The 19,309-nt window shown below is 54.1% G+C and overlaps 1 protein-coding gene across 3 annotated transcripts in view; it reads right to left on the bottom strand.

Annotated features, from left to right (window-relative positions):
* The window catches only part of GLIS1 (GLIS family zinc finger 1), a gene marked incomplete at its 5' end in the record, with an annotated part of 216,523 nt that overhangs the window by 61,009 nt on the left and 136,205 nt on the right, over positions 1-19,309 (bottom strand). For 2 of the 3 annotated variants that reach the window (XM_080802311.1, XM_080802313.1), the window contains one exon: positions 16,927-17,806. In XM_080802311.1, coding sequence (XP_080658437.1) covers positions 16,927-17,806 — 880 coding nt within the window. Of the gene's footprint in view, positions 1-13,827; positions 13,852-16,926; positions 17,807-19,309 lie in introns of all 3 variants that reach the window. The other variant, XM_080802312.1, reaches the window with a different exon arrangement.

Below are 19,309 nucleotides of genomic sequence, written 5' to 3'. Positions count from 1 at the left end.
TTATTAAACCCTGAGAAACTGCAAACCAAAGACACTACGTTCTTGGAAAAGCCTCTAGAATCAAGTCATTACCTGTTAATTACCAAGAGTGGGGCAGAGATTTCAGTCGGGGCCCTGGCGTGACTGCTTGTTTGTTGGCTCTCGCGAGGCACAGGAAACATAAGCACATGTATGTTCACACACACGCATGGCCCTCCAAATTCCAACAAGTCCAAGGTTCTCTCCCTCGAAACCAAATTCCTCACTCAACTCTTCATCCCACTCCATCCGCCCCTCTGCTCTACCCAGCCACCCAAACCCCTTAGGTCTCTCCTGCTGGCCTTTGCCTCCCCTACCCCATAAAGTCTCTCTTCCCTATGACTGACCGCCTCCAGGCTGATGACGCCCCCTCTCCTTGCATATCCCCAAATCCCCAACCCAGGGGTCCTCCAGCTGCCACCTCCCTACTCAGCAGGCCCCAAACCAGCTCACGCTTTCTTCCCCTGTGCTGCCAAGGCTATATCAGTGTCCCCTTAATGAACCCAGGCCAGAGTAGAGCACCAATCCCTCATTTAGTGGCCTCCCCATCCCCTTCTGTCCACCATCCCTCCTGGGTATCTCTCAGCTCCAATCACTTCTGTAGCTGACAGATGTGCAGGTTCGACTGGCGGCCCAGTTTCCCCCCAGCCTAAAGAATCCTTTGGTGTGGGAAGTGACCGTGTGAATAGGGAGGACCTTTATGCCCTCCACAAAGGAGGGAGCCACACCCTGTCAGCCTGAGGGAGACCAGAGATGAGCCTGGCCCGTGGGGGCCCTGCCACAGCTTTGGCCCTGGAGCGAAAGCACGGAGGTGTCTGGACTTTGTGTTGTCTCTTAGAGAAGCAGTTGTGGGCTCCCTGCTTCCAGGCCCCTGGGAAAACGAGATCCCACCTGTCCTCAAAATCTGTTCCTCTGTCCTTAGATGTATCTGTGGGCGCAAGGGCTGGCCAATAAATCCTAGGGGTAGGGGAGAGAGATGGACACAGGGCCTATTATGGCCAGAGCTGGTTTCTTCTTCTTGTAGGTCAGAAACCCGGCAGGGAGCTCCTCTCTCCATTCTGCCGTGGCTCTGACCAAGGTGTCAGCCTCTCATGTCCGGGCCCATGCTAGTGCTGCCTCCTGGGATGCCCTGTCTCACCTCTTCCATGACGCTATCTGGACTCCCCCTCCCTGAGGCCCAGGATGAGAGCTGCTCCTTCTCCTAGACCCCCAACGCCCCTGGAGCTCTCTCAGAGCACACAGCATACAGCCTTGCCCTCCTCTTTTTAAGACCCATAGAGTCCCCTAGGCTACGAGCTCCTTGAAGATGGGACTGAATCTGCCCCAAATAGTAAAGTGAAGTGTGAAGTCTGCAGAGAAAGGCCACTTGCTATAGAGGTCAGGCCCCACTGGATGATCAGGGTCAAGCTGCTCAGCTTCTCTCAGCCTTGGGGTCTTCATCTGTGAAAGGGGGATGGACAAACTAAGAGCACGACATAGCCTGGAGGACACAGGTAAGGTACGTTCACTGGCTAGTGTTTACTTGCTCCCTGGCTCTTCTAAAAGAACATTAGCAAAATTATCACTGAAAATAAGGTCTACTGTTTCGTTCAGTGATTCTGTATTACCATCAATCCATTCAACCGCCCTCCTCCAGCCATCAGCATGGGGGACCCTCACCACGGCCTCATAAGGGATTGAGATGCAGACAAAACTGGCCCCAATGCACAAAGAGGGCTGCTCTGCTTCCTTTTCCAGACAGGCAAAGTCTGCGGTTCAACAAGTTGCCTTCTTTGCCTTGGCTTCCAGGAAGCTCCAAGAAAATACAGCGTTCAGTCATAATAACTAAGTGAGTTTAGGATTTTTGTGTATTTATGTCATTTTCTCTCACCTACATCAGTTGAACTACACACAGGTCTTTTTTTATGAATGCCCATGAATCCTTAATGGAAGCCAAGAATTCAGTGATAGGGGGGACAGAGCGGACCAGTGTAGGAAGGAACAGACTAGAACATCACAAAAGGATTCTCTGGTGTTTCCTGTGCCCAATCTTCTTCACACAGGATGAAACTGAAGCCCAGAGAAAGGAAGGGATGAGGTAAGGCATGGACTGTATTTCAAGCCCTTCCAGCCTCTGCAGGCTCAGCTTCTGGGCGACTTACCCACCAGCCATGCAGGTACAGTGGCTGGAGTCCACAGTATTTTCAGGGACTCATGAAAATGCTTTAATATAAAATTGGAAGAAAAAAGGGGGCTTCTAGGTCAAAGAAAATATTTTAATGCATAATATGAATGTGTCCTTATGCCAGTGCCGTCATAAAGCGTAATTTTTAGTATTTTTATGGAGGAAGAAGCTGAAGCCAGAAGTGCTCAGGTCGGCGAACGCCAATGACAAGGACCCCGTTCACTTCACCACCTCACCAGTGAGTACGGGAAGCTCCTACTTCTCACTTGTCCAGCTTCCTGGGGGCCCAGGCCTCATCCGTGCTTCTCTGACAGAATCCAGTGGGAGCGTTTTCACGAATATTCCAGGGGGAAGTGGGGCCTTGCCAGGTGAATCCAATTTATACCCTTTGGAACCACCTCAGACAGCTCTTGAAAGGCTGTGGGAGGGGGATCTCCTGGCTGATTTCACCAACCAGTTGTCAGGACAAACCTTCCTGGGTTCACAATGTGGAGACAATTAAAGGCTGGCGCTTTGAAGGCACGAGCCGAGAAACTTCCTGACAGAGGTGTTGACTGCAGGCGGCAGACCCTCTGTTCCTCAGTCCTCAGGACCACACCTCGTCTTCCCCCAGCCCCTGAGATGGGCTCACTGTGGGGGCAGCAGCCGCAGAACTGGTCTGAGAAACACCAGCATCACCCTGCACAACAGCTGACAGACTCAAAGGAGAGGTGCGGCAGGGGAACAGAGTGCTCTGGGCATGGCTGCTGACCCACTGTGTGACCCTAGGCACAGCTGCTGACCCATTGTGCAACCCTGAGTACAGCTGCTGACCCACTGTGTGACCCTGGGCATGGCTGCTGACCTGTTGTATGACTCTGGGTAGAGCGGCTGACCCACTGTGTGACCCTAGGTATAGCTGCCAACCCAATGTATGACTCTGGGTAGGGTTGCTGACCTACTGTGTGACTCTGGGCAGGGCTGCTGACCCACTGTATGACTCTGGGTAGGACTACTGACCCACTGTGTGACTCTGAGCAGGGCTGCTGACCCGCTATATGACCCTAGCCATGGCTGCTGACCCACTGTGTGATTCTGGGCATGGCTGCTGGCCCACTGTGTGACTTTAAGCAGAACTACTGACCCACCGTGTGACTCTGGGTATGGCTGCTGACCCACTATGCGACCCTAGGCAGGGCTGCTGACCCACTGTGCAACCCTCTGTGTGACCCCGGGTATGATGGTGGGCCTGCTGTGGGACACTCTGCTGGCCCCCCTGCCTGTCAAGGCCCGAGGGTCCTCACTGTGAAGACGGGACAACATTCCCAACATGAAGTTGTGAGGATGATGTGGGGTGAAGAGCCATAAGTAATTCCACCCAGACAAGGCAGGATTATCATTCCCACCAAACGGATAAGGAAACTGGGACCAAAACAAGAAAATAACTTGCCCAGCCTAGGTCATGGCAAATAAGGGATTAGGCAAGATCTTGGATATGAAACCTGGATTCCAAGAACCTTGAGGGCAGGGTCTAGCTCTTCCTAAGGAGCAGTTACACCTGCAGGCTTACTTGGATTCAAGTCTCAACTCCAACTCTTACTGGCTACAGGACCTCCCCACATTTTCTCTTCTGCCCCAGTGTATGCCATCATGAGCCACAGAGCCCTTCCATCCTGACCCTTTCTCAGGGCTGGAGCTCCATTCAGACAGGCGCTCCCAAACCACTCCCTTCCTCTGACGCCTGCATGTCCCCCCTAAACTGTGAGGTCAGCTATCTTCTTGCACACAGAAGACAGGAAAGTGGGACATGAGAACCAGGCTTATGGTGCTAATTCCTGATACACCAGCCCTTTCCCACCACCCAGTACAGAAAACTGGAAGGATCAGCTCCAAATCCATGAAAAGCCCAGATTCCATGTGATTACTTTTAAGGAGACACAGTAACTAATTAAGTTTCCTCTTTAGGGGTCTTCTGGGGCTATCTCAATGAAAACAAGGAGTAATCAGCTCACCCTCAATTTCAGAAAATCACGTGGACACAGGGAGTATCCTGGAACAGTGGAAGGAGGCCAGGGTTTGGTATCCCAATACTTCTCTGAGCCTCGGTCTGCTCATCCCTAAAATGGGGCAGTAATGCCAACATGAAAAATTCACTGAGAAAACATGAACAAAGGGCTTAATCCAGCATCTGGAGGAGAACACATTCCCAACAAATACTACTTTGCTTCCTTCCTCACACTTTAAGGTAGCTATTTTTGGATAGTTTAGTCTTTTCCCTTGTTGCCTTCATGGCTGTCATGCATCTTGGTCACCAATTAATACAGAATTGTTCTCTTGCTCCATCTCCGGGCCCATGGTCATAAAAACAGAACCCATGGAGACTGAATCCATGACCAGCCGCAGCAGCACACGGGAGTAGAGGCCCATGTGGACGGAAGTTGGGCTGGGACAAGAGCATTCAGGGCAGAGGGGAAGAGCCGAGCAACGAGCCCGAGGTGGGAATGAACTTGGCATGCTGGGGGACCAGCCAAGAGCCAGGTGGCTGGAGTGGAGCAACAGAGAAGAAAGAGGAAGGAGCTGAGACCAAAGGGCTCATCAGAGGCCCCACACCTGCCCCCTCCTTATCCTCTATCTCCTTCCTCCTCCCTGGGGTCCTGCCAGGAATGCAGAAAGATAAAGATGGGGGTCTCAAAGTCTTGCGCGTTCAAAGATTGTAGGATTCCTGGAGTCCAAACCTTCCATTTTACAGGTCAGGAAACTGAGGGCCCAACAGGGTCTGGCGATTTCCCCAGAATCGCAAGGCAGTTTGAATGCAGAGCTGGGGAGGGACCCGAGCTCTGAAGCCCTGGGCCACTCTGTCTCTCCATGTACTGCCCCAATCAGGGTCCCGAGTCCTAAGAGCTTTGAACTAAGTCAAGTCCTCATCACACAGATGAAAAAATTGAGATCCTGAGGCCAGGTGGCTCTGTGTGCATGAAGAAAACGAGGGCAGAGGCAGGCAGGGGAAGTGAATGCCTGTGGGCTTCTGTACAAGCCAGGCTTCTCAGGGCCTCAAGCCTGCAGTGATCAATCATTGTGCTTTTCCAACGCACGCAGAGGTGTGAGGCTTGAAACCCACTGCTGGTTAGACTCTCCCTGGAGCCAACTGTGCAGTGCTTCCTGAACCAGACCCTGTCAGGAGGGACGGCCATGCGGAAACACGTGGGCTGCAGAGGCCGCAAGCCATCCCCTGCTGGGTGACCTCTAGTGGGTCCTCAGGTCCCCATCTGTCGAAGGGTGCTGCAAGGCTTGGGAGCTGCAGCAGAGGAGATTTTCCAGAAGGTTCTTCCTCGGCGCAGACACCACACAGGACTGTGTTCTTTCAGGACCGGGGAGGACATGACAGTACAGATAGACACAAAGCATCCAAGCCCTCAGCATGGGGCCTAGCACCTAGTAGGTCCTCAACAGGTGGTGCCTCTGTATAGTGGGAAGGGCCTGGGCTGGGAGGCCAGGAAGCTGGGCTTCCCTTCCTTTGCTCTGTGATCTTCAATGAGCCAAATCCTCTCTAGGGGCCTGCTTCCCCATAGGAAAACAGCAAAAGTACAAATAAGCATTCAGATTTATGGCCTCAAGGAACCTCTTTTCTTGTCCTGGATGTCTGGGGAGAAGGAATGGGGGCAGGAAGTAGGGAGTAGGAGGGGAGGAGGATCTGGAGGAACTATCTGAGGCCCGGCAGACTCCGTTTTCTTCCCGGAGCCAACTTTCTTGTCTCCTAATTGCTACCGTAGTCACTGGCGACTAAACCTGGTCAGAAATGACCCCGTAGGTCAAAATGATTCCTAAAACTTGGGTTCAGTAGATTCTGGGAAGCAGAGACTCACGGTTAAACGGGGGTACAAAGGCAACCGTGTGCAGTGGGAAGATCACGGAGCAGGGAGCCAAGGACATGAGGTGGAGTCCCAGAAGGGACACCTGCCCAGCCAGCACGAGCTCTGGATTTCAGGGACCTCACTGTAAAAGAGGGGTCCTGCCTCTGCCCTGTGCCCTCCCCCAGCACAGGGACCACCCATCAAAACTCTGCCTCCCAGGGCCCTGTCCAGGCTTTGGGAAGGTACAAATGTTACTTTCACCTCCAAAACCCTACGCGTTTCTGCTCCAATAAAACAGAGAGTCCATGGATGGTTCATCAGTTGAACGGATGCTCCCTGGGTGCTGATCTTGCTCCAGGCCCAGCAGAGACTTCCAGGTGTTGTCCCCTAAAATGCAGTCCTGTGGACACCCCAGTCCCACCGTCCCATCTGCAAGAAACACACCGCCCAGTACTACCATGCTCGCCTACCCTCTCAGGCTCATGCCCCTGGTGTGGCAGACTCATCCAGTGGGCTGGGGGCGTGTGGAAGGCAGGTGCAGGCCTCGCTCTTCCGGGCGTCCACCTCCTGGCTATTTGGAAATGGCCACCTGCAAAGCCACAGAGTCCCCGTGATGGGCTCCTATTTTATCACTCCCCACGTCAGAAGAATGCATCGGGAGGAGGCAGCCAGGCACCAGTCCGTGCCCTAATCACTTGCAGACCACGGAGGCCCTGTCCTGGCAGTGGAGAAGATTTATTGTGGGGATGGACAGAAAACAAAGAACAGTTGTGCAAACTTTACAGAGCCATATTATGGGAAATGCCTTTCCCGTTTCCCACTGGTAAATGTGCTGGACGCCGTTTCCAAAGGGGGTTGAGCTTGGTTACCCAACCTTGCAGACACGGTGCCCCAGCGCAGCTCACTGGGCTGGGCTGGGCTGGCCCGGCCCGGCCCGTGGTGCCCAGGCCCTGGCTGGGGTGCAGCTCTGGTGCACTGGGGACGAAGGCTCCTTCCTGGGCCTCTGTCCTCATCTGCCCGCTGTCACTTCCCCCATCCCCCAACCCGCCCCCGGTGACTACATATGCCATATACCCAGTGTTCTCCACGTTAACAGTCACTGCATCCCTCTCCTGCTCAGAACCCTTCCACCACTCAGGGTAGAGTCCAAGCTCCTTATACTGAACTTGGAGGCCCTTTATCGTCCAATTCCAAGCACCACTTCTGCTCCCGGACACATGGAGGTAACACACTCACTCCAAGTGTAGAAAACAGACAGCTCTGCTTCCCACAAGGGTCAAAACTGTCACATCTCAAAACTTTGCCACGCTTTATTCTCCTGCCTCAAAGAGACTTTCCTCACGATCTCCACCTGGAAAGCTCTTCCTCACCCTTCAAAGCTCAGCTCTCATGACACCCTGGGGGAAGCCTTCTCCCTCTTCTCTGATAATTCCCTTGCTGCCAGGCCATTCCTCACTTGGCACGGCATCTCATGCTTCTAGCATCAAACCTGGCACAGCGCAGGTGCCAATAAAGCTGTTGAAAAGTTGGCAGGGGTGAGGGGAGAGGCAATTTGGATGAGCACAAGGCTCTCTCCTGAGGGAGTAGACTCGGGGCATCCTGGGTCTTGGAGTGTCCAAGGTGACTGAGGCCATAGGGGTCATGTGACCATCACCCAATGAACAGAGGGGGACAGGATGCTGAGCTCTGTTGCTGCAGCCATCCCAGGGAGGTACGTAAAGTCCACTCAGCTAATCCCGCTGCCATCCAGTGGAGACAGGACCCAATTAATGCTCAGTCATGAAGATTACCGTTTCCAGGATGCTCCTCTCAGAAAATATGGTCTGGGGGCACCTGGGTGGCTCAGTGGGTTAAGCCTCTGCCTTCAGCTCAGGTCATGGTCTCAGGGTCCTGGGAGCGAGCCCCACATCGGGCTCTCTGCTCAGCAGGGAGCCTGCTTCCCTCTCTCTCTCTGCCTGTCTCTCTGCCTACTTGTGATCTCTGTCTGTCAAATAAAAAAATAAAATCTTTGAAAAAAAAAAAAAAGAAAATATGGTCTGGACACTTTCTTAGAGTCACTGTTGATTTTATCTGACTTTCTCATTCTAAGAAGAAAATCATTTCAATTCCATTTACATTAAATTAAAAAGCTTTTCCCCCCTTTTATTATTTTAAATTCAATTCAGACGGCTGTGTTTTTTTTATCCTTAATTTTTTTCATATTCCATAAAGCAGGGCTGAGTTCACAGAACTTGCCAGCGTGCCTCCCATACCCTCAAGTTTGGTGCTGCTAGGATGCTAGACCTCGGGTTTGATGACTCACCAAAAAAAAAAAAAAAAAAAGAAGAAGAACAAGAACAAGGGCTCCTGTTTTCAAGTGCCAAGTATTTGCCAGGCATGAGGTAAGCACTCCACATCCGTGATCTCATTTAATCTCACAACTGTCTCCCCTTTATACACGTAGGAAACTGAGGTTCCCAGAGGCCATGTGACTTATTTGAGGTCTCGGGGCTGGTCAGGTGTCCCCCTTGGCTCCAGGATTCCTGACTCAGAATTTAAATAAGACAGAAGGGGGTACGCAGGGATGAAGAGGAAATAGGGGTGGGGGGTGGGGAAGGGGATGGGATGGTAGGGATGGGGGGGGAGGTACCAGTGGGGAGGGTGGGCTGTGGAGGGGCGAGGGGGCCCAGGAGTGCTGCAGGCTAGGGATTTTATGTTTGGGGAGCATGCAGCTTCTCCATTACATGCCTGATGGCAGGAGCATGGCTGTGAGGGTGTCCGTGTCCTCCAAGGCCCAGTTGCAAGCAGGTGCACTGGACTGGGAGCCAGGAACTGAGCTGGCTTCCCCCCCGCAGGCACTGTGAGGTTTGCAGAGCATGGCCCCTCCACCTGGCACAGAGACTCTTCTGGGGTGAGCACCACAGCCATCATTTTACAGACTGAACCATGGAGACTGGGAAGGAAAATGACTGCCTGAGGTTGCAGAGCTAGTGAGCCTCCCCTCCTTCTGCCCCCAGGTCCTCTCCCCTTCCCCTAGGCAGGTTATTTCCATCTGGGGCCTCACCTCCTCCCTCTGTACAGGGCTCCAATCTCATTGTGAGGCCAGAGCTTCCAGGAAGCCTCTCCTTATGAAGTCCCTGAGTCTGAATTTTTAAAAACCAGAGGAGAGAGAAAGACATCCCAGTTTAAGTCAAACTCCATGAAGCCAAGCTCCATGGAGCTGGAACCTGGGGTTCAAGAGGGGAAAAGACAGTTGTATCTCTTGGGCCCCCACTGAACACAGAGTGCTAGACATTCTCCCATTTCCCACCTCAGGAAACTGAGGCTCAGCACTGTGAGGTGACCTGTCCAAAGTCACAGAGCCAATCCATAACCAAGCTGGGACTTATATCAGCCTTCTCTGTTCCTTTGGGGATGTTCATGACTGCACAACTATCTTTTTCAGATTCTCCTTTTTCTTTTTTCCTAATGCAAACTGTCCCAAACAGAACCATTTGTTGTGCATTTACTCCAAGTCAGCCATTGCGTAAGCTCCTCTTACATGGCACGTCATGGAAGCTTCTCGACTGTCCTGTTGCCTCCACTACACAAGGTTAAGAACCCGGGCCTTACAGAAGTCAAGTTACTCACACACGATCAGTGGCTGACAGGGAGCACAGCCAGGTTTCAAGTTCAGGCTTTCCTGCAGAAAAACTTAAAGCACCAGATGAGAGGGTGGACACGCCCATCTTTTGGGCCCTGCCAATCTTGTGACTTCACAGGGAACTTATGCAGCCTTGGAGTGGGAAGGTCAGATACCACTAGGGCAGAGCCTCTGCACCAGAGAGTGGGCTTAGCTCCTCAGCCTCCAAGACTGGGCCAGACATCAAAGGGCATGCGGTCCCCAAGACACTTGGCCACACCAGGAAACACTATTACATATGTGGCAACATATGTAGGGAGAGCAGGAGGCATGGGAACAGGGCGAGTGGAGGAGAGGACATTGGGTTGGGTTGTGAATGATGGGCTGGGAAAGGCGTTCCAGACAGAGGGACCAGCAAAAGCCAAAGCCTAAATGAGTGAAAGGAACCGAAATATGCAGACTCTGTAGGAGTTTGGGAGCAGAGAAAGCCTCAGGGCTGGGAGAAATAAAGCAGGCATCCCACGGCTTCCTTTAACTTGCTGGGTGACACCGGGCCACTGATGCACCCTCTCTGGGCTTCAGTTTCCTCATCTGATAGTAAGCAGACACAAAAACTGACTGATCCTAGGAAGGACCCCAGCCGGGACTGTTAAAAAGGACATATCTGCATGCCAACTTAAAAGCTGCCTTTACCCAAGAAACTTTTCCTATGCAGACCCTTCCCACTTTAGAACCAGGAGGTGAGGCTCAGCTGAGCCCCATTTCCAAAGTGGGTGGACTCGGCACCCAAGCTGATTGGACTGGTTTGACCTCTCTGGGCTCCTTTACAACAGGAGCTTCAAGGGCAGTGGTTTGAAAACACGTTCCATTTTGTAACTTCTTATCCCCCTGGAAACCCATCCTCCAGAAAGGAAGCTCATTTTCAGCTGACTCATTTATTGTAAAGAAGGTGAAATATCTTGCCCCTCATCCCACAAGTGCCCTCTCCTCCAAGACAGCACAAGACATCCTATCTGCAGGGCAGGGGACTTGCCACAGGCTCTCAAGGTGATGGGCGGCTAGTATGGGAAAACCGTTCAACGCAACGTCTATCAGTTTCTCTGCTTAATGAGGGCTCCTCCAGGCCAAAAGCTGGCTTTGATTCCCTTCTGTGACCCCATGGCCCACCAGGGCAGGCCTGGCACCTCGGAGGTGCTCAGTAACAGCTTACTGAAAAGAGTTTCGAATCGGGATATTTTCTTGATATTATAAGCAGACCGATGGTTTTCTGCCTGGGAGGTGGCTTAGGGTCATGGATAACTATCATCTCTGGAGTCAGGCTGAGACCTCGTTTCAAATTTGACCCTATGATGCACTTAAGGACTGAACTTGGGCCTGAACTGGAGCACCCTTCCCCCATTGTAAAGTGAGGATAACGATTCCGGTCTCCAGGAATTATTCCTCCACTCTGAGGAGCGCATGTGCAGAGCTCTGTGTAAGCTGAAAAAGACCCCAAAATGTTCTAGTCTCCTTGCCTGACTTAAACAAGGTAATGCAGCCAGACCTCAAATCCTCAGCTCTTGGCTCTCCTCCCTCCCTCATCCAGCAATAACAACATAAGACTCAAGGGTAGCTGGTGTCCTTCCTCTGGAGCTCAAAGTCTCACATCACCTCATCTTTGTCTTAGGACCCCCAGCACCCAGTGTGAGGCCCAGTACACAGGGGCACCTGTCCTTCACATGAGGCAAGTGTTTCTGGGGAGGACTCTTCCCTCATCTGAGGTAAATTTCCCACAGTCTAACCTTTCCCAGCCTTGGGTTATCAGCCCCTTCTGGTATCTCCCTGTCCACTGAAGGTGCCCCATTTGCTGTGGGATCCTGCGCCCCTCCCTGTCCTCTCAGGGTCTGTCTTCCCTGTCTCTGCTCTGTACATGACGAAGACGGACAGGGAGCCCCACCTGCACACACATTTTGGGCTCTAGGAAAATTCGCAAGAATGAGTTGGAGATGCTGACATGAGTCAGGGGTGTCTACTGCCCCAGAAACATGACCAACCTGCAAGGCTAGTCTCAGGACACGGAGTAGGGAAGGAGCAGATGCCCAGGGATGCCCTCCCCACCAACGTGGTTTGAGAAGCACCAAGGGCTCGACTCTGCTAAGGAAGATGCTGAGCAAAGGCAGGTGGGAGGAAGGCCGTGTGGCCTGAGGAACGGTCCAGGCAGCTGAGCCAGGAGACCCAGAGTAAAACATTTCATCTGTGAACATCAGTCTCTGCTAAAAAATGGGAATGGTGATTCATGGTTGTACATCACATGCCTCAGACTAGATCTGGGCTCTTCTCCCTGAGGACTTTCCATAAGATAGGATCTCGGACCCCCAGTCAAGCTTCTCTCTGACTTCCAGTTCACAGCCTGGCAGAACAGGTGTGCAAATCTGACGGGTAGCTGTGCCCTGCTACTTGGCAGACTGCGTGACCTTGGGATCTGATTTGGCCTCTCTGGGCCTCAGAGTTTTGACCAGCGGTTTTTTGAAGATGGAATGGGACATGGCTGGCACTGGGCCAGGTATTAGACTCCTGAGTCTCAACGAAGAGGAGCACCTTCTGCCTCCCCCACCCTTCCCAGCACCCAGTGCTATTTATTTCTCAAGAGTTGGGGGACTAACATAAAGCATAAAGAGAGAGCCAGAAGCCCCAGGATTATAGGAGGTGAGAGTAGATTTGGCCTGGGCTGGCCCTCTAGGAGCTGGGGAGGCCCAGCCAGGTGGCTGGTGTTCTGAGTTCCTTGGCTGATTACTGCCAATCAGTTATGCTCAGCTTTTGGTGGGATATATTTCCCTGGTCCATGGCACTGGGGGCAGACTGGCAAACAGGGGAGAGGAACATAAAGGATGGGGTGGTCAGTGCAAGTGAAGCTACTAGAGGAAGGCAGGCAGGATGTAAGCCTGGTTCCCAGGCCTGTGAGGGCAAGGACCAGAGCCTCCTCCCTAGGCCTCTGCCCTAGTTCCCCCTTCTAGCTCTAGTCATCCTGAGCAGACACGGTCTGGCACAGAGCAGGTGGCCTGCATTGCTGACAGACAACTGACAAGGTCACCGGCAAGGTGAGTGATAACTGTGCCCCTCTCAGCCACCAGCTGATGTGACAGAGCTGATGGGGGATGCACCACCCTAAGTTATCTCTTTAAACCCTAATGCTGGGATGCCTGGGTGGCTCAGTCATTAAGTGTCTACCTTCGGCTCAGGCCATGATCCCAGGGTCCTGGGACCCAGCCCCACATCGGGCTCCCTGCTCAGCGGGAAGCCTGCTTCTCCCTCTCCCTCTGGCCCTGCTTGTGTTCTCTCTCTCGCCATCTCTCTCTCTGTCCAATAAATAAAATCTTAAAAAATAAAATAAAATAAAATACATAAGCCCTAATGACTGCAACCCTTAAAAGGTGGGTACTATCATCGTCCCACCTTACAACCGAGTGTGCTATGGTTCAGAAAGGCTAAGTCACCTGTCTGAGGTCACACAGCTGCTAGATGGCAGGCCCAAGTGGAGACCGGAGTCGGTGTGACTCCAGGCCTGGGCTTTTCATCACCTGTCTACACACACTTCCCACCCTGCATTCCCAGTTTCGGGAAAGCTCTCCACAAAGGCAGGGACCATCACTGTTGTTACTGTTGTTTTCTAAAACCCAAGGTTATGAAAGGTTTTCCTTTTCCACCCTGCCTCTCTTTTTCTTGATGTACAGAAAAGCAAACTACCCAGCCTGCTAATTTCTGCAGTCTCAGACAATCAGAATTCCAACCGTCTGGGAGAGCCAACCTAAGAAAGCAAGAAATTAATCTTTTCAAAGTTAACGTCTTGGAGGCGTCGCAGCGGTATTTGGCTTGGACGTATCCTCGCTACCCTAATGCAGATGAAACCCCACATTTAATAAGGCTAAGACAACTCGGACAACATAAGAAACATAACAGGATATTGCAAAGAGATTAGGGAGCTTCCTCTGGATGGCGTGGACGGGCCGCGGCGAGGGCAGAGCGGGGGGCCGGACGGCGCGGTCTAGCCCGGGGGCCCCCGCAAGCCGAGGCCCGATCCCGGGCTGCCCCGAGCACGGAGAACCTGGGCAGGGGGCAGCCGGCTCCTCGCCGTGCCTCCCCGGGCCGCCTGGTGCGTGAGCGGAGGCTCGGCGGGCTAAATGGAAACCAGCTGCCGGGCTGGAGTGTTACAGTTGGACGGGGCGGGGAAGGCTTACCTCATGAAAGAACCGTGCACACGGCTGCTGGAAAGATAATAAAAGGATTAACTGCTATTTTAGTGGGCCATTTACTCTTCAATCAAAGTGTCTCATCTATTTCCTGTTCTCCAGAGGATCCGGGTCCAAAATTCCTTTGTCTATTACAGCACATGGTAGCAGAGGCCTGTCATGAGAAATTAATAATTTTACAGGGAAGGGAGATTCTATTTATTTGGGTGCAGGCTGGGGCCTGCCCCTTCCCCGGGGTCACCCACTGAGCCAGCAAGGCAGGAAGGGGGCACGCCCCCATAGGGGGCGGGGAGCAGCTCAGAGGAGGTCTCTGCCCCTACTCCAGATGACAGCACCCTCGGGGCTGGGCCCAGGACCCAGAGAACAGTGTAACGGGACCATCTATGCAAACAAAAGCATCACAGTTTAGGAAGATGTGGGCTCATATTTCACTCTAATGGTTCCTAGCTAGGCGACCTTGGGCAAGTTACTTCCATTGCTGTTCCTATTATTACTATGATGATTATTAGCCTCTATCACTGTTGTTGTTATTCTTTGCCCCTCACTAGCTGTGTAACCTGGGGCAAATTATGCAATCTGAGCCTCAGTTTCCTCATCTGTAAAATAGGGTTGACAGTATCTACCCCGTAAAGTTGTTACAAGGACCACACAGAGTTACCGCTTAGAATGGTTCCTGGGGCACCTGGAGGGGCTCAGTCAGTTAAGTGTCCAACTCTTGCTTTTGGTTCAGGTCATGATCTCGGGATGGTGAGATCAAGCCCCAAGTTGGGCTCTAGGCTGGGCACAGAACCCGCTTAAGATTCTCTCTCCCCTACATCCCCGCGAAAGAATGGCTCCTACACATAGTCAACACTGAGAAGCTGCTTGCTACTGTTATCACCATAAGTTTGAACCCCTCGGGAGGCAAGATAAAGTGTTCTCATAGTAGCACACAGAAGGTCGGCTGGACTCCACTGAACCCTTGTTTCTTCATCTGTAAAACCTTTGTTTTACAGGACTTCTGTAAAGATTAAATGCAACCGTGGGTAAATACAGACATGGCTTGAACATCACCTCCTCTGTGAAGCCCTTCTGGGCCTCCTGTCCCTGGGCCTATACAAACTCCAGGCAGAACCTGCCCACATCCACCTCTCACCCCTCGTTGACCATGGATGCCTGCCAGCAAAGACCTTGGAAAGTCCAGGTCTGTGTCCCCAAAGCCAGCCACAAACCAGGTGTAAGCCAATGTTCTGTGGAGTCCGCTGAATCAGGTGAGATCCTGGCAGGCCCAGAAGAAGGAACCGTAGAGAGAGATCCCCAGACTGCACTGGGTAGACTGGGCCTCTCTGACCTGCTCACCAGGCCTCTGTTTCCCAGAAAACAGGCAGAGAAGGCTAGATTATCACCAAAGTCCCTGCAGTCCACACGGGCACTACTGCAAGCTGTAATTCCACACAGGAGGCCCTGGAGATCAAAGGCCACTGACCACACGGTACCAGAGCTTGGACCTCCACACCAGCCCCCTGTGGACACCAGTAGGCTCCCCCATGGGAGAGGAGACATGAAGGACTGTGGCTTGGCTGCTGTCAGCTCTGGGGTCTCAGGGGGAGAGGGGGCCCTCTGTCTTCTGGAAGTCTGCTGGGCATCTTCCAGGCAAGGGCATGTCTTTCAGCAAGCCACATGTCACAACACCCCAGATAAACGGGGCATCCCCAGGACCGGCCGGGTCACCACCTCCTTCCAGCATGCCCTCAACCCCAAGACACATGATAAAGTCAAATTCTCAGCCTTCCCAGTTCAGCCTCTCCCCACAAAATCAACACACCAACCACAGGCTCCCTCCTATTCCTGTCCTTTTGCAGAGGCTGTTCACGACCCCACACTTGTCTAGAAACTGACCTCCTCCTCCTCAAGATCCAGCCCGGTTGCCTGCCCTGACCACAGCTCCACAAGCAGATGGGACCGCAAGGGTTACCACCTCAATTCTGGGAGGGCGGAGTTTATGCTGCCGGCCACCGAAGCTTCCTGCCTCCCCCCTCGCCGCTACAGATACTGCCCTGGGCCTGGAGCAGGGACAGAAGTGCACCCGTTCCCAGAGCGAACACTTCAGGAAGCAGGGTCCAGCATCAGGGACAACGTGTGAGTGTGGGAGAACTCGGCATCGGCTGGACCCCAGCCTTGTAGACTAGACCAGACACGCCGATTCCTCCTTTGCCTCCCCAATGCCCCAGTGGCTAAGAAGCTGGAGCTGGGCCATGGAAGCCTGGGTGGCTCCTCCAGCCCTTCCATTCATGGGCAGGCACCTCTCCGGGGGGAGAGCTGGGCCTTGGGTGTGGGCACAGCAGCTCACCTGAGGATATCAGGGACAAAGACTCCGATATGGATTTCCACCACCCCGAAAGCACAATGCAGAAATGACCAGTCAGAGGGGCTGGAGCCTAGGTGTCCACAGCCTGTGTGTGTGTGTGTGTGTGTATGTGTGCATGCGTGTGTGCATGTGTGTGTGTGTGTTCCTGGAAACCTCAGGCTCAAACCCAGCCTGGGCACTGCTGGATCCTTACAGGTTAACCTGGCCTTACCCCAAACTTGCCCAAGGGACCCACAGCTCCCAAGCTGGGTACCTGTAAGGACGGGGCACTCCTTGGAGGAAGCCATACCTGGAGGCTGCTCCAAGGTCCAGAGAGCACCCCGGGGAATGCTGCCTGACAAGGGCCCAGCACTAAAGGAAAGCAGGTGTCCCATGACTCACCTGACCACTGGTGGGTGAGACAGTGATCATCTGCATGCAACAGGCAAGGCTGCCCGGGCCTGCTCTGACCTCAGAGCGCATGTTGTCACCCCGTGAACAAGTGTGTTTGATCACATGGTATGCCTCGGGGACGGGGGAGGGTGATGGGACACGTGGTGAGCAGAGGTACCGAAACAGCTGGGAGGGCTATCTTGACCAGTGGTCCCATCACCAGCATCAATTTTCCCCTTGACCACCGCAGGGCATCGCAGCCAGCCCCCATCCCTGGCCTGAAGTCCCCGGGTAGGCCATCCCTAGGGCCAAGTGGAGGCTGCTCTGCACAGCAGGGTTGGGGCTGGCCGGCAGCCGTGGGAACTCACCATGCACTTGTTGGGCTTCTCCCCCGAGTGCACCCTCATGTGGATGAGCAGCTTGTAGCGGGCGTTGAAGGGCTTGTAGCGGCGCACACAGCCCGCCCAGAAGCAGGTGAAGTCCTCGCCCTTGCGCTGGTCAATGTGGCTCTTCTCGATGTGCCGCACCAGCTCCTCCTGCTGCTCGTAGGCCGCACAGCAGTCCACCCACCGGCATGCCTGCCGGCCGGCCACCCCCCTACCCACCAGCCCCAGCCCCAGCCCTCCGAGGCCCGAGCCGGGAGGCAACTGAGACGCGGGGTACGGGGGAGGCAGGCCCTGCTGGGGAGGCGGCCCAAAGAGATCCGAGAACTCGTCCGCAGGCTCCTGCTTCAGGAAGGCTGCCTTCCGGCAGGCGTCAAGCTGCACACTACCCTCGTGGCTCTCTGCCGCCACCGGGCCAGTTCGGGCCCGCTTGGGAGGCCCCCCCAGGTCTCCCGGCAGCGGGGGGCTCCGAAGTCCGTTGACGCAGGTGACCAGAGATGTCTGGGAAGAGCGGATGATGGAGGTGACCTCGGACGAGGCACAGGGTGAGGAGGAGGCCGGGGAGGCGGGGGGCAGGCCCAGGAGGCAGCACCGCTTTACGCTGCCCTCAGGGAGGTGGGCCTCAGGTGGGGGGCCCAGGCCGGAGCTGGGTTCACTGCCCAGAAGGTAGCAGGAAGGCGCGGGGTTAGCGAGGCCCCGGCCCGGCAGGTCCAGGTCTGTGTGCAGGCCAGTGGCTGGTGGGGCCCGGCAGTGAGCAGACAGCGGTGCTCGAGCTTCTGTCATGGCCTGGTAGTCGGGAAGGGATTCCTGCTTGATGTGCTGCGGAAGGCCACCATTCACATATGTGGCCTGAGGTCTGGGCGACCTGGAAAACAGGGAGCAGAGAGGCCATGGTAGGGGAGCCACTCCACAGTGGGGAGGCCCTAGGGTCGGGGGAATGACAGGGAACCTGGGACCAAGGGATGGGAAGCACAGAGCAGGGGTGGAGACGGAGGGCTAGAAACAGAGGGAGGGAGAAGCCAGAGGCTGGAGATCTGGTGAGCAGGGAAGAATATGGGGGCCAACAGGAGATACAGAGAGAGGGAGGGAGGATGGGGCTGGGGAGAGGTTCAAGAAAGGCAGGGGGTCTGAAAAGGATGCCAGGAAAGAGCCCCATGGCATCCTTTTACCAAATCCAGCCTTCCTTCTCCAGTCCCGGATGCCATCCTGCCCTGTTGCTGAGGCCTCCTTAGGGTCTGCCCTGACTTCTCCATGACCTTCTAGTGAGTTCTGGCATTTGGAGGGACATCCAGGGCCAGTTTGTTTTAAATTCTACCTATTTGTCCCTTTGATCTTAATTTTTATAGTCTTTCTTAATTTCTAGAAATGTTAATTCTATGACATTTTGCCCCAAGCAATGTGTCTTTTCCACAGTGAACGTCAGTGGGCTGGAGTCTGAAACACAAGTCATGGTGACGAGGGGCATCCCAAGAATGACTGAGGAAAAGCCAGGTGGGGGTGGTCCCGAGATTTCAAGCCCAGACACTGTGACTGCATGAAACACAACTCCGGGGGAGGCTGTGAGCTGGGAGGGACACACCAACGAGGCCGGGGACTGGGGTCTGAGGCCAGGTTCAGCCACTCCCTGCTGCACCAAACTGGGCAAGGCACTCTGGGTCTCACTTCTCATCCCTACACTGAACGATTCATCATCACTGGACAGTGACGATGGTGTGATGCTGTCTTCATCACCCATGTGCTACACGTGTTCCAAGAGAAGACCCTCCCCAAATAAGGACATGTAAATGCAGGAAGACACATCAGGGCCTCCGGCCACCAGGCAGGTGATGCCAACAGAAGGCCAAAGTAGTCCTTTGGCTGGCTGGGAAGAACAGAAGACTGCTTACGTGTTCAAAGCCTGAAGAGGACGCCCCTTACGTCCTTGGGCCTGTCTGCACCTCAGTTTCCTCCCCTGTGAAACGAGAACTAGCCTTCACTGCCTCAGAGGGCGGCTGCCAGGATCAAGAGGGATGGCAGGTGCTGTGACAACCCTCTGGAGAGATGATGGCAGGGTGGATGCCGCTTTCATTACTGCCAGATCACCGCCAGTGTTCTGGAACTCTCTGCAGAGGGGCTGTGGGATCATCACCTGTCCCCGCTTTCCATGCGGCCCTGCAGCCCGGCCTCCCTCTCCGGCTCCCTGGAGCTGGACGGAGCAGGAGGGGAGGAGAGAGGAAGGAAGGGTTAGGCAGAACCCAGTTGCCCTCAGAGAGCATGGCTCCAACCCCATGACTGCAGAGACAGGAAAGGAGCCAAGAGGGCACAAGGTTTGCCCACGGTTCCAAGCAGCAAGCTGGTGACGGGGCTCAGGATGGGAACCAGGCTCCCC

Source organism: Martes martes (genome assembly GCF_963455335.1).
Source record: "Martes martes genome assembly, chromosome: 4".
Lineage (NCBI taxonomy): Eukaryota > Metazoa > Chordata > Mammalia > Carnivora > Mustelidae > Martes > Martes martes.
The sequence above is the reverse complement of the archived record's forward strand: the minus strand, read 5'-3'. Positions and strand labels throughout refer to the sequence as shown.